The following is a 15,617-nucleotide window of genomic DNA, read 5'->3' as shown; positions in this document are numbered from 1 at the left end:
CTTGATGTGCTATACCTAAATGGTTGTAAAATATAATGACTAACAATTCAAAATAACTGCTTCAAAAGTGCAGTGCTGATTTGACGTGTGTGTGTATTTGTATACATGTATTCAACTTCCTACACAGTCTCACATTTCCAGATGACATCTTCAGTTTCCTTTGTTATTCGTAGAATCATAGAGTTGAGAATTCGTGGGCCATCCAGGCCAACCCCCTGCCAAGAAGCAGGAAAATCACATTCAAAGCATCCCTGACAGATGGCCATCCAGCTTCTGCTTAAAAGCCTCCAAAGAAGGAGCCTCCACCACAGTCTGGGGCAGAGAGTTCCACTGCCGAACAGCTCTTGCAGTGAGGGAGTTCATCCTGATATTCAGGTGGAATCTCCTTTCCTGTAGTTTGAAGCCATTGTTCCGTGCCCTAGTCTCCAGGGCAGCAGAAAACAAGCCTGCCCTCTCCTCTATAATTTCCCCTCACATATTTATACATGGCTATCATGTCTCCTCTCAGCCTTCTCTTCTGCATGCCCAGCTGTTTAAGCTGCTCCCCATAGGACTTGTTCTCCAGACCCTTTATCATTTTAGTTGCCATCCTCTGAACACATTCCAGCTTGTTCTTTGCTTCCTGGCAGATGCAGAACTTGGCTTTAATCCCACTCATGTACAGAGTTAGGCTTCTATGTGTGCAGCCAAATACAGATGAAGATAGATATGAGAAAGTTCAACTTGCCCAGGATCACCCAATGGGTTTTCATGGTCGAATGGGGATTGATCCATTGCTTTCCCGAGACAGTCTAATTTCAAACCTGAACACTATCCTGCCTCTAAGTGTCAAATGCCTCTGCAATATTCATGAATATTCAAGAGTCCAAACTCATGGATAGTGTGATATATTTATTGCAGACACACATATACAACAGCATGACCAAGAGCTACTTAGTATCTGTAGTTTGGCTACTTCTCTAACACCCAGCACTAGATATAGGCTTTCCGCTCCTGTGTTCCAGCTTGGTGCATTTTTACAATAACAAGACTGTCCTTGCACAAATACACAGATTTTGTACACACTTGACTAGTTTGGAATACAGGAATGTGTACTGACGATCACCCATTTGTCATCAAATTCAGAAGAATGTGGTCTGCCTTCTCTGCATCAGATTACCAGATCTTTGGTTGACTTTAAGTGGCTTCTTGTAAGCTGGCAACCTGTTTGTCTGTGCATCTAATGTATATTTGTCTTGCAGCTTTTGTATTCTTTCCCAAAATTCTTCAGTGTTACACAACTGAAAGATAAACCAGTGCTTTAGAATTTCCAAAGTTCCTTAGGATATTAGTACCTGCTTTAAAATAATTGTAAGAATTATTACCTTCCAGAACCTTTTACATGTTTTGGACAATTGCCTAATATCCTCTGTATTAAGAAATGACAGGATGTGTACAATCAAGCTGTCGGGCATTCGGATGAGGAAATCATAGTGTTCTTGGCACAAGTTGATAACATAGTCCAGCATCGGCTTTCCAAAAATACTTTGCATTTCCTCTGAGTTAAAACAGTAAATACACAGAAAATATTATGAACACAATGCTGCAAAAAGGAAAAAATGTATGATGAATATGAATTATAAGTAATCTGAAAGCCTATTATTTCTAATTTACAACATGTTTGTCACAATTGCTAAATGATGGCATCAATCATAACAACTCCTTGAGTTCAACTGGGAGGTACTAGCTTGTTCACAAACTCCAGGGATAACGTCTTGTCTCTGTGTGTAAATCCATATTAGTTAGAAGGCATTTGGAATCTTCCAAGATGTATCCAGGTTACATTAGAAACCTAAATAGTGTTCCCATCTTAGAATGGAGTTCCTACAGTAAAGCTTAATTTCTTTCTACAAGCCAATGGCATGTTTTGTCCTTAAATCAAGATGTCTAACCACTGAACCCACTCTTAACAAAAATGGAATACAAAAGGGATCTGTTCTTGCACTACTAGAACAAAGATATTGACTCCACATATAGCAGTGGCCAGTAGCAGTGCAATACAATAGAGGGCTATGAGATATGGAAGATGCACCCCTCTGGGCCTCTTCTCTTAAGACCCTTTATCCTACCTGAACAACGAAAACCTTTTTCTCCTAGAGAGAGGAAGGAGTTTTGCACCCAACTGGCTCTTGCTAGACCTACTGCCAAGATGCCACCCACTGGACAGTTGCATGCTGATGGATAATCTCACAATTTTGGCTAAATAGATAGCAATGGCCAGTAGCACTGTATAGAACAGACGCCTATGGCTTCTTACAGGGGGGGGAACATGCTCTATCTCTTTGGGCTCTCACAGAGAGCACAAAATTTACATTCTTCTCTGAGCAGGGACAGTAAGAGAGAGTTGGAGTAACTAGACATGTTTTTCTTTATCAGGAGACCGTCAGCCTCTCCCAGGGCTGATTCTGGCTAGGCCCACTGCCAGCATGCAACAGGAGACAACGGGAAGTGAGAAAAATCTATCCCTTGGAAGGAAAAGAAAGAATTATCATGGGGAAAATGTGTCTCCCCTGAAGCTCTCTCATCAATTCTTGTTTCCATAACAAGCCAATTTTTTCAAAATCCAATTCTCACAGGAACACAAAGTGAGATGAAAACTTCTGAACAGGGGCAAAGACAGCAAAAGAAACACCACAGGGGTCTTAACCCTTCTCTATGCTGCTACCCAATATATTTGGCTGGAGTTACACTTAAAAATGTACCTGTTCCGACTTACAACAAATTGACTTTAATAACAAACCTACAGAGCTTATCTTGTTCGTAACTTGGAGACTGCCTGTATTCATGGAAGAAACATTTCGATGCATTAACAAAATTAACGGGTTCATGGATTAGATGTACCGAATGATTTCCCACTGTTATTGACTCTTTAAAATGGAAAGTCAGTAAAGGACTGAGTGTTGGACCAGGACTTTGGGAGACTAGGGTCAGAATTTCTGTTCAGCCATGAAATGAACTAGGCGATATTGTCATGTTCTCTCAGCCTCAAAAGAAAAGCAATAACAAGCCTCCTCTGAATAAATTTTACCAAGAAAACCTAGCATAGGGTAACCTACATCAAGAGTTGACATGAAAGCACATAGCAGGACAGGTTGCTTACCTGTAACCGTGTTTCTTCGAGTGTACTCTGTGAATTCACACTAATGGAGAAGGCTGCGCCTGCGCAGGCTCCAACGGATACTCTTCCAAGCTAAAGTTTGAAATTTGGCGGTAACCCCGCCCCTCTTCCCGGAGGGTATAAAGGGCGCCCTCCGCGCCCGCTCTCCAGTTCCTACGCCGCAAAGGCAGCGAGAAAGGGAGAGGTTTGCATGTGGGGAAGGAAGGGCGGGATTGTGTGAATTCACAGAGTACACTCGAAGAAACACGGTTACAGGTAAGCAACCTGTCCTTTTTCTTCGTGTACTCTGTGAATGCACACTAATGGAGACTAGCAAGCTGAGGTGTAGGTAGGTGGGATAGCAAACCCGATAACCAGTCTAGTGTCCAAACAACACATTTATTGAGCACAAGGTGCAAAAACAGGCAAATGCAACGGTCAAAGAAGCGATGCAATAGCATATAGTGCAAAAAAAAAAATCGATCCTTGTTGTTAGGATCCAGAACACAATCATAACATTGTAAGTGGGCAATAGTCTGTAAGAAAATACAGAGGTAGGCATAAACTCATTCTCTGAAAACAGAGGGAGAAGTATTCAAAAAAAAAATACATTTCAGTGCAGTGGGTAAGTATAGTACACAAGCACTATGTTAAATAAACCCTGAGCACATCGATTACAAACGGGGTGGATGACAACGGTCAGCCTGTAAGAAGGATAAACCCGAAAACTGGGTTTGAGTAAGGCAACAACATTAGGTAAGGCAGGAGGAAAGGACGGACCTGGCAAAAGCCGAGTCCTTGAGGTTCTTTGAGTCCATCCTGTAGTGTGAAACAAAGGTGGATGGGGTGGACCAGATAGCCGCTCGACAGATGGAGTCGAGAGGGACGCCCCTCAGGAAGGCCGTAGAGGTGGAAAGGCCCCTCGTAGATCTAGGGCGGATCGAAGAGGGGGGTTGGCGTTTGGCCAGCTGATAAGCGAGCTCGATGGTCTGAGCAATCCAGTGTGAGAGTCTTTGGGAAGAAAGTGGTTCGCCCAGTTTATGGGTAGCGTAAGCCACAAACAGTCTAGGTGACTTACGTATGTCCTTAGTCCTGTCCTTGTAGAAAAGGAGGGCTCTCCTGACATCGAGGAGATGGAGTTTCCGTTCTAGAGAAGAAGAAGGATTAGGGAAGAAAGCAGGAAGTATTATGTCCTGGTTCAGGTGAAAAGCAGAGACCACCTTAGGTAGGAAGGTGATGTCCGGGCGAAGGACAGCCCTGTTGTGGTGGAAACGGAGATAGGGTTCGTCCACCCGGAGAGCAGCCAGTTCCGAAGGCCTGCGCGCAGAGGTGATAGCGATGAGGAAGGCAGTCTTCCAAGAGAGAAGGTGAAGGTCTGCAGAGGCCATAGGTTCGAAGGGAGCTGAAGCTAGTTGAGAAAGGACGAGTTCGAGGCTCCATCCGGGAGTCGGAGGTTGAACTGGAGGATGCAAGTTGTTGTAACCTCGAAGGAAGGTCTTAATGAGGTTGTTAGAAAAGAGAGAGGGTTGTCCCTGACGTTGGAAATGCCAGGAGAGAGCAGCGAGATAGGATTTTATCGAGGCCAGAGAAAGTTGACGATCCGCAAGGGAAAGTAGAAAGTCCATGACCAGCGGGATCGAAGTAGAGGCGGGATCGACGCGTCGGTCCCGAAGGAAAGTTTGGAATTTTGCCAGCTTGTAAGCATAGGCCTTCGATGTGGCCGGTTTGTGAGCGGCGCGAAGGATCGCCTGCAGGTCTGGGTGGAGAGAATTTAAGGAAGTATCCTCCAGGCAGTCAGGTGTAGGGACGGGACGTCGGGGTGGAGGACCTGTCCCTTCTGTGAAGATAGTAGATGAGGGAGAGTTGGGAGAGTGCGGGGAGGATCCGCACACATCCGGAGTAGCGTGGGATACCACGGCTGGCGTGGCCATGCAGGGGCGATCAGGATGGCCGATGTCGGTGTTAGATAGAGTCTCTCTATCACTCTCGAGATGAGAGGGAAGGGAGGAAAAAGATAGACGGGTTCGAGAGTCCAGTCGAGGAGAAACGCGTCTCCGAGACAGCCCGGAGTCGAGTCTGGAGGTAGTCTCGCTCCGAAGCGAGGAAGTTGAGCGTTCGAGGGGGAGGCAAAAAGGTCCAGAGCTGGCCAGCCCCAATCGTCGAAGACGGATTTCAGGATCTCGGGATCGAGACGCCACTCGTGGGGGGAGGTCGTTATTCTGCTTAGAGAGCCTGCTAGAGTGTTTTGAGCCCCCGGAAGGTGAACTGCCGACAGAGTTATGTGTCTCGCTATGCACCATAGCCAAATGTCCATCGAGAGAGCCATGAGTTTTCTCGAGCCCGTACCCCCTTGTTTGTTGATGTAGTACATGGCTACTACGTTGTCCGTTTGGATTAGAACAGACTTGTGGGGAAGAAAGCGAGCAAACGCCCGGAGGGCTTTGAAGATTGATAATAGTTCTAGAAAGTTTATGTGGTGAGACCTTTCTTGGGTGGACCACAGGTCCCTGATGGTGAGGTACGACATGTGGGCTCCCCACGCAAAATTGGAGGCGTCGGTCGTGATGGTGACTGACGGTAGGGAGGGATGGAAGGGAAGTCCCACACAAACGTTCGCTGGGTCCTGCCACCAACGAAGGGAGAGGCGAACGTGGTTCGGTATCGTGAGAAACATCGAGCTCGGATGCCGATGGGGTTTGAAAGAGTCTATAAACCATCTTTGGAGAGGTCTGAGACGTAATCTGGCGAAAGGGGTAACCATGACCGTGGATGCCATGTGACCCAGAAGAACTTGGACCGCGTGGGCTCGGATCCTGCGGTTGCGGAGGAGGAGAGAAAGGTGCTGTTGAAGGGCTAGGAACCTGTCCTTCGGTAGGGAGGCGGTTTCCGTGATGGAGTTGAAGAGAGCTCCAATGAAACGGATCTCTGTGGTTGGGAGGAGTTGAGACTTTGAGACATTCAACTGAAGGCCCAGCCGTTGCAGGAGAGAAAGAGTCTGTGAGACATGATTTTGAAGGGATGAGGGGTCGGACGCGACAATCATCCAATCGTCCAGATAAGGAAAGACCATAATGCCCTGTTTCCTGAGGTGCTCTGCCACCACGGCGACCACCTTTGTAAAGACCCTTGGGGCCGTGACAAGGCCGAAAGGGAGAACTGTGAACTGGTAAGAGTGTCCCAGGAGCTTGAAGGAAAGGAAGCGTCTGTGGGATCGACGCACCGAGACGTGGAAATACGCGTCGCGTAAGTCTATAGAGGCGAAGTAGTCTCCATGTCGGAGCATCGGGAGGATGGAGGCTACTGAAACCATTCGAAATTTTGAAGGCAGAATGAAGAGGTTTAGAGCCCGTAGGTCGAGGATAGGCCGAAGACCTCCGCCCCGCTTGGGAACCGTAAAGTATCTCGAGAAGAAACCTCGAGTGTCCTGCTCGGAAGGAGAAGGCTGGATTGCGCCCTTCGCCAGAAGGGAGTCGACCTCGGCGCATATTTCCGGTGAAGGGTCGGTGTGGAGGATGTGACCCGTGGGTGGCAAGGTTTCGAATTCCAAGGCATAGCCGTCTCTGACAATGCGAAGAACCCAGGCATCTGAGGTGATAGACTCCCATTCGCGGTAGAAAGGAGCTAGGCGGTCGAGAAAAGAACAGAGAGGAAGGATCTGGTCGGGGCCTAGGAACGGCATGGTAGTGGCAGTAGTAGTGGAGATAGAAAGATCCCCGAGAGAGTGGGCGTCAGGCCCAACGTTGGGGTTGTGGCATAGCTGCAGGACCTTTGCCCCGACCTTTCGGGACCTGGTGCTGGCGGCGCGGTTGTTGCTGATGACTGTGGTGACTCGAGCTCGACGAGCGTCGAAACGGCTGGTGACGAAAAGGCTGAGGGTAGCGACGGTACCGTTGCGGGAACCATCGGGTCCGCTGAGCCTGAGGTTGATCGGTCCCGCACTTTGTTGCGAGAATCTTGAAGTCGTGATTGGACTTAAGTTTGTCATCAGTGCCAGAATTGAAAAGGCCTTGGGTGTCGAAAGGAAGGTCTTCGATCACTTGTCGAGAGGAAGAAGAGAGTCCTAAGGACCGAAGCCATGCATGCCGTCTGATCGCGACCGCGTGGGCAATCATTTTTCCAGCGGTTAGCCATTTGAATTTGGTGGTGTGCGAGAGAGTCCGCCTCCTGTTGGAGGGTCGAAAGGACTGACCGGTCTTCGTCAGAAAGCTTGGCGAAGAAAGGTTGGGCTTTCTCCCAGAGGATCTGTTGATAAGCGCCCATGCAGGCCCCGTAGTTTGCCATACGGCAAAGGAGGAGAGCACCGGAGTACAGCTTGCGGCCTACCGCATCGAAGCGTTTGCCCTCTCTGTCGGCAGGGGAGTTGGAGTGTCGACCCGACGATTGGGAGGCCTTTACCACCATGGAGTTTGGGTCAGGGTGATGCTTGAGCCATTCCAAGGCTTCGTCATTGGTTCGGTACCAGGCCTCTATTTTCTTAGAGGTTGGAGGTATCGAAGATGGAGTCTTCCAAGATGCCTGGATGACGTCCAGGAGGTATGGAAGAAAAGGCAGCAAGGTGGCTGGCGGGGCTTGGGCTTGAACCCTCTTGAAAACGGGGTCGGTAACAGCCTTTGAAGTTTGTTTAATTTCCATCCCCAGAGCGTCTGCCATTCTGACCATCTGGTCGGAGAAAGCCTGAATATTATCCGTCGGGGAAGGTGGGTCGACCTCGTAGGCGTCGTGAGGCGGGGAGAGGTCGAGACCGAGAGAAACAACGGAGGCGGAGAGTATCGACTCGGGGCGTTCGATATCGGGGTCATCCTCCTCGGGCCCTTGAGGGGACCGGGGAGGAGAAACAAGCACAGAGTCCTGATGAGGTATAACCTCAGGAGCAGGGAGAGTCGGCTGTGGAAGAACGCCCTTGGACGCGGAGGCCTGGGCGGCGTGGGCTAAGCGCGTCATCTGTCTACCCCTCTCAGGTGTTTGAGCCGGGGGAAAGAGCTCTTGTCGAGCCGGAAGACGAGATGGTGCCGGCTGGGGAGCCTTAATAACTGTCCTGACCGACCGGTCGGGGGAGGCTTGAGCGTCCACATCCGAGGACTGACCATGAGGAGAGGAAGAGGAGCGGAGGCGTTGTGCTGGTTGGATAGGAGAGGATCTCCTAGAGGAAGGCCCAGAGGAGGGGACATCCTTCTTCGAAGACGCTGAGGAGGACGACCTCTGGATCATTCGTTTCTTTGCTGGGGGTTGTTTCGACGCGACCCTCAGCGATTTTCCCGGCGTCGGGGGAATCGGGCACACAGCTGCCGAGTCAGATTGAGCCCGTCTGGATTCCTCCTGAGCCCTCTTGAAGGCAATCTTCATGGCAGAAGAAGGCGGGATCGAGTGGAAATGGCCGAAGCCACCGAACTCGAAGTTGATGAAGGGCCCATCTTGCCCGACCGGGTGGATACCGTAGCGGTGGTCACCGTGCAGGGCGGTTTGGTCGGTCGCGGTCTCGAGGTTTTCGAGGTTTTAGATGATACCGACGGAGCAGGCCTGGACGCCATCGAGGCTGAGGTGGAAGTGGAAGCCTCAGGAGCAAGAGTTTTTTCGTAAAGAGCTGCACGGAGTCTCGCAGCTCTATTTCTTCTGGCCTGAGCTGTAAAGGCCAGGCAAAAACGGCAGGTACCGACGACGTGGCTTTCGCCAAGGCAGAAAAGGCACTTAGCGTGGCCGTCGGAATCTGGAATCTTAGCGGCACACTGAGTGCACCGTTTAAAACGCGTGGTTGACATAAGAACGAAGAGTCCGAAGTGAGCTTTGCGGCGGAAAAAAAGGAACTGGAGAGCGGGCGCGGAGGGCGCCCTTTATACCCTCCGGGAAGAGGGGCGGGGTTACCGCCAAATTTCAAACTTTAGCTTGGAAGAGTATCCGTTGGAGCCTGTGCAGGCGCAGCCTTCTCCATTAGTGTGCATTCACAGAGTACACGAAGAAAAAACATCAAAGACATATTTTTAGATACTAGGCACTTTCTGCTGTTTCCTATAACCATCTTCACACAATGAATTATGCATGTTCCCATTCCTTCTCTTTACTAGCCTCTGAATCTTTAGTTCCATTCACCTGTCCAAAGCTACCATTTCTAAGGGAAAAGAAAGCTATCTAGGAAATACCAGGTTGAATGTTTTGCTGTGGTCTGTGGGGTTAAGTTATATGCAGGACCCTGAGATGCTTTTAGGGATCCATACTTCTTTCTTGGTCCAAAGCATTTTATTCAGTGCTTACTGATCCCAAACCTCACTCTTCCAACAACAAACATGTGGGGATGTTTTGTTTCTGTCATTCTTATTTGTTTTTCCCCCCAGCAGTATAATCTCTCTCATGTTCTCAGTGGGAATGTATACTCTCCTGTCTAGTGACATAATTATGGGGGTCTCCCACTTATCCTGGATTCTTCACATCCTCAGTCTGCCTTCTTAATTCCAGTGGTAATTTCAGTGTTGTTGCCTCCAACGATTAAAAAAAAAATAGCTACGGATTGCAGGGGAGGGTGGCAGTGGAAAGGGGATGGCAAAATGGAGGAAAGCAAAAATATAGCAATGTTGCTAGGACAGCATGTGGTTTATGATCACTCCTGACTTTTATAACTGCCTTATGTATATTTACTTCTTAGGCACTTCTCCTGCTCATATTCCTTGTCTGGTCTCTTAATTTCTTCCCATTTCACCTTATGATGCCCATCATTGCTGCTTTTCTGGGTAGTAGATCAACTTTATCTAGCCGTCCTATTAACAGCATTAATCACAGACACATCATTTCTATCTTGCTTATCCTCTGGATCCCTGAAGTTGGAAGAACAGTATCATTGCTTGAGGGTACTTCTAAGGCACATTCTGCCCACCAGTAAAACTGCATAGACCTAACAACATACGCTAGGAGTAAAATACGAGTCCAACGCTGCTTTTGCAATGGACATCAATGCAGAATTCAGTGACTGCCACCAGATGGCTCATTGTAAAGTTTAGTTATAAAACCATCAAATTAATCGCTGCAAAAAGATTAATGTGAATTCTTTGTATAAAAGCTTGCTATTGTCTGTTGTTGCTGCTGTTCCTCCTCCTTTGAATATCCATATATTCAAAACATTTAAACTGCAGCAATGAATTATAGAGAAGATGATTTCAGTTTAAAGTAAAAAGCAAGTCCTCATCAAAATTATTTATACTCATACAGCATTGCCCAGACATGTCATATGAAAGGTACACTATTTTGATTGGCCACTTATCTTAAAAGGTTTCTCTTCTTCAAATATGCACGGCAGCCTTTCAGTCTGAGAGCTTTTTAGTTTTCAAATATAAATGACACTGGTGTTTTAATAATTATAATACCTACCAAAAAGACACAAGGACTTGCTGTGTTTAGTTCAAGTATTTGAAATACTGAATAGCTTTCTCCATAGTGACTGGATCACATGGTCTAGCATTATTCATAAGTACACAGCCTGAACAAACAGCTAATTCTAAAGAAGGATGAAATGAATGAATGCTTTAAAGACAAGCTGGACAGAAAGAAATCAAACCAACCATGTGTGGTGAATTTACTGTTTGTTTGGCATTACAATAGTACTTTCGTCGTGGAAATTAGACTTGCATATATACAGAATGTGTTTGCTCTTTGTTTCTCCATGGGTAGCTAGCAAAGGTAAAAGTTATGGCTCAGGTTACATAAAAGGACCATAATGGGCACTTGATAGATAAGTGACAGGATATAAACAGAATATAAAGATGGTGCTGAAGTTCTTTCTAACAACTCATAGGGACCAAGATGCTTATGGTAATGTCGGTAAATTCCACTAGCAAATGTGTATTGAGAAAGCTGGTATTATATCCATTTTTAATGGGTAGTTCACACCTTACCCATACAATCTAGGGTCATAGGCCAGTGCTTGATTTATGCACATGCCAAGTATCTTACAGTTTGTGTCCTTTATGAGAAATCTCAAAATACTGTGTATATGTTTAGGATAACACTATGAGACCTCATATACTGGAGATAGCTAAGGGTCCCAGTACACATCTTAACCCTACTTTGTGCAGTGTGATACCATAGATTATCAAAATGGGTGCCTGGGAGGGCATCCAGACAACATCCAGCCCCCCATTTTCCCTCAGAACTTACCTGAGGGGCCTGGCTGCATGCTCAGGCCACTCAGCAAAAAACCCAGTTTACTTCGAATTAATCTGTGGGTGCTTCCAGACAGGCATTTATCCCAGAAATATTCACGTTTTAATGTTCCCAAGTGCCTATCCACACACTGTGCTTTCTGGGGTAGATGTCCAGATGTTCTCCCGGAACTTTCCGGGTAAACACCCGGACACTGTAACCCCCTCCCCCAAAGCTCCCCAAACCCCTTTAAAAAGTAAAATAAATTACCGGGCCTCCATTACAGTGGTGCTGCAGTCCGTCCCCCCCCCCCCCCCCCCCGCTCTCCTGGCATGTCACTCCTACTTGCCAGGAGAGCTGCAGGACCACTCTAATGGAGGCTCGGTAAGTTATTTTACTTTTCAAAGGGATTTGGGGGGCTTTTGGGGAGGGGGTTGTTGTCCTCACAGTTTTCTGGGCTAATTTAGCCCAAAAAATCATGGAACTGCTGTCTGGACTGCAGTCCAAACAGTGGAAGTAGTGTGTTTATTCTGCGCCTTCCAAGAATGCGCGGAATAAACCCACTATCAAATTAATTCGCCACAAACCAGGGTTTTCCAGGGTTTTCTTGATTTGTGGAGAATTAATTTGTATTTTTCACGGATGTCATCTAGACAGCCCCCTTTTTATTGTGAGAAGTGATGACTGCATGGAGCGCCCTTACATTCAAGACACTCCCAAATACTTTGGAATGCAAAAGGGATTGCTCATAACAATACATAGATAATGACAGGGCTATCTTGTAACAATAGAGCTGCTGCTCAAGTCAGAAGGAAATTCAAGATGTGGCAGATGATGTCATAGTCCTTATTCACTAAGAGGTTCCCAGGACCACCTCACTATTTGGAGCCAAAGTAGACTTCAAAAGAGACATTGAGCTGCTACCATTCCTCTGCTTATCTCTTTGTAGAACAGTAGCTTTCTCAAACCTGATGTTTATCAAGATAATTCCCATCACCTCCAGTCAGTATGGCTACAGCTCCATAAACTTCAGCACTAACCATCCTGGCTTGGGATGATGGGAATTATACTGTCCAACAGAAATGATTTTGCTATTGCTTTCCTCTACCAAATATTGTTTGCAGCAGTCATTTTTGTTTATTTGTTTCTGCATTTCAAACCAGACAAAATCACCAAAGCCAGTTAATGTAACCCACTGTGCTTTAGAGGGCCAATTTCAGGAAATCACCTATAACAATTGTGTTTGCACTTGCAGGAGAGTTTGGGCAGAGTCCTCTTTTCTTGTGTCTTTTACAAAGTTTAGAGATTTAAATTAATAGAACCTCTCTTAAATAAGGTGTAATTGGTACCTTGCATACTTGCTAAAAGACATTGAAAAAAGTATAATGTGCTTTTTTCTGCTGCTAAAACTCATAGGATTATTCTAGACACATCACAATAATATTTGTATTTGCCCTATGGCTTAAAATGCAACCAATCTTGCATGCTGTTTTTATATATTATAAATAATACTTTTAAATTATATTGAATTGGCATGTTAGTGGTCTGTGACTCCATAACAAAGGGTGGTATCAGAAATAAGATACAGCTTTTTATGTTCTTTTAAATTGTTCTAATAGTATTTATATTTAAGATGATTTTTTATAATTACATTTTAATATTTAATGTGTGGCCTAATGGTCCGTTGACTGCAATAAAGATTATGTGAGCTGCAGTTTATTTGTGTCTGCATTCCAGGCCAAACAAAATCATATTTCCCCTCTGTGAGCTTAATCCACAAAACTGTTTGGTGGATTTTGACCTCCAAAGGGGCTGTCTGGATGCACCCTGTGTTTACCTGAGGTGTCATTACCTGGGGTGTCATTATCTGAGGTGTCGTGAGATTTGGGCCTGTGTGAAAGGGCTCTAAGCTAACCCTATGATGTGGTTTTCTTGGCAAGACTTGTTCAAAGAGTGTTTGACAAAAACTTCCTCTGAGGCTGAGAGAGTCTACCTGCCCAAGGCCACCCAACGGTTTTCCATGGCTGAGCAGGGATTCAAACCTTGGTTTCCTGGAGACAAGTGCTCAAATCACTACAAAACCAGCTTATTAGGCAATTCTATTATTCTGTATTATAATTAACACAGTTTCTCTTATAATTTTCCTATATCTTTAAGAGTCCCAAATGTCACTAATCCCCCCCTCCACATAAAAATATACAGTATATGTAAAAACTCTTGGGTTTTCTATTCTTCTATAATACACTGTAGGTCTTGGAATCTATTTATGCCCTGTTCCACACTGGATCCACAGAAATATGTGCAGAAAGAAGCTGATGAAATATACTTTATCCATCTCAGCCCTCCTCCGAACTATTTACAGCAAGTCTAATCTGAAGTTGCAGATTTGAAGGAAAGGAAGGAAGCCTATTCCTGAACATTTTGATTCTTATGCAATATCAACAGGAAGCACACAAAAACTTTAGCCCAAATATTATTTCAATGCTGCAATGAAATTAACATTTAAAGTCCTGTTTCTCAACATGGGTCATATGTCCCACAGGAGGGCAATTAGATTTTAAAGGAGAACAATTTGAGAATGAGTTATTAAAAGTGATTTTTTATTTCTTATGGTTCTAGGGGTTTCATATACAGTATATAAATATATATTGTGACATACACATTTTAAAAATTAAAATCAGAATGTAAACTGCGGTCAGCTGGTGACAATTGAGAGCGGGAAAGCTCGCTTATAGAGAGGAGTGATGAGAGCACAGAGTGAACTAGAGAGTGCATGAGCACAGAAAAGGGAGGCAACTTTCATTCCAAACACACCCACTCCTCATTCTTTAAACATTGCAAGCTATACAAAATATATAAACATATCTTTTTGTTCTGTGTATGAATGTAGCAAGACATCTGTGAAAAAAATCCAAAGCACAATTATTACTTTCACAGATAAGTCAATATTTTTGCATAATTTTTTTTAAAAAGATTATCAATTACAAGACAATTAGTCAGTTGACAGGATATTTTTGCAAATTCTCACCAAATGCACATAATGAAGTTGGACACTTAAGTTATTCTATATTTGATGCAGATTACTCAAATCAATTCATTATTTTATTTTTCTTTCATAGCTACCATGTCTTTCGGAAGCTTGTTTAGTCTAAGTAAATGACCTTTTATACTTCCTCCACGTCAACAGGAATTCACTTTTTGAATAATAAGAATTATATATCACTGCGGGGAGAGGGGCATCAGGATTTTAGAGATGCTCAGGTGATGCATGGCCAAAAAAAAGGTTGGGAACTACTGACTTAGAGTAAGAACTCTTCAACATTAGGTGGCATAAGTCTCAATGAACATAGAGTAAATATGCAAAGAATCAAGATCAAAATGTAGCAATGATAATTAAAACAGAACAGCTTGGCAAAATTATGATTCTTGGAGGTCAACACTGAATTATTTCTTTGCCCACTCAATACTTGCTTTGTAATTGTTCATCCAGGAGAAAATCTTTATGGAGTTTCTTCACTGCCCATGGGAGGATTTTTTCTTGATTAGGTCGAAATGTAATTCTCCATATTTTCCAGAGAACCTACAGCATCAGAGTTTAAAAGAATGTCAGGACACTAATTTCTGTTTCTTTCAGCAACATTGAAAAACCAAGACTTCACTCACAACCATGATATGTGCAGGAATCAATTGATTTGCTTACAAAGACATAAGCAGACTATTTTCCTGCAGGTTTTTTAGATGGAGCAAGAGGTAGGGAAATCTCCCACTGAGAGCTAGAACAACCTTTGGTGGCTCTTAGATAGTCAACAGGTGTGCCCTCTCTTCAGCAAGCATTCAATAAAATCCTCCAGCTCATTGATAATACAGATCTATACCTTTTTCTTTTTACCTCACTTTTTGTGACAGTCAAGTGGTGGAAGTCCTTGCTGGGAGGAGGTGCCTGGGTGTGAACTTCACACAGTGTCTCTTGCAGGAGAGAGGTCATTTTGATGGAGATGTCTGGTCACTTGTTTGAAGTCTGGAATTAGAATCAAGGAACTAAGCCTGTTTCCATGGGCACTGTAAGGAAAACTTTAGCTTGGCCCAATCCAGGTGCTCTATAAATACATAGCAGGTGAATGTTTGCATTCCTGAGGTCAGCTTCTTCTTTACCCAGGGAGAGTTCAGGTATACAGTGTTTACAATCATTGGTTGGTAAACGCAATAACAAAATCATTAAACAGAACACAAACATCTTTGAATGGTTTTGTTTTGGTGTTGCTGAATTTTAAGTAGCCTGTTTCACATAGCCCATTTCACCAAACAATATACTGTGCCTTAAAGTGAACACCATTATCTTGTAATCCCAAACTGGGGC

The 15,617-nt window shown here is 45.0% G+C and overlaps 1 protein-coding gene across 2 annotated transcripts in view; it reads right to left on the bottom strand.

Moving 5' to 3' along the window:
* Positions 1-878: 878 nt before the first annotated feature.
* Positions 879-15,617, bottom strand: part of LOC100561431 (F-box only protein 36) — a 33,868-nt gene continuing 19,129 nt past the window's right edge. For both annotated transcript variants that reach the window (XM_008107042.2, XM_008107038.3), the window contains 4 exons: positions 15,150-15,278; positions 14,732-14,840; positions 1,365-1,537; positions 879-1,280 (listed from right to left, as the gene is read on the bottom strand). In XM_008107042.2, the coding sequence (XP_008105249.2) occupies positions 1,122-1,280; positions 1,365-1,537; positions 14,732-14,840; positions 15,150-15,245 (537 nt within the window). In that variant the 5' untranslated portion in view covers positions 15,246-15,278 and the 3' untranslated portion in view covers positions 879-1,121. The remainder of the gene's footprint in view (positions 1,281-1,364; positions 1,538-14,731; positions 14,841-15,149; positions 15,279-15,617) is intronic.

Source organism: Anolis carolinensis, chromosome 3 (genome assembly GCF_035594765.1).
Source record: "Anolis carolinensis isolate JA03-04 chromosome 3, rAnoCar3.1.pri, whole genome shotgun sequence".
Lineage (NCBI taxonomy): Eukaryota > Metazoa > Chordata > Lepidosauria > Squamata > Dactyloidae > Anolis > Anolis carolinensis.
This window is presented reverse-complemented; position numbering and strand designations above follow the sequence as displayed.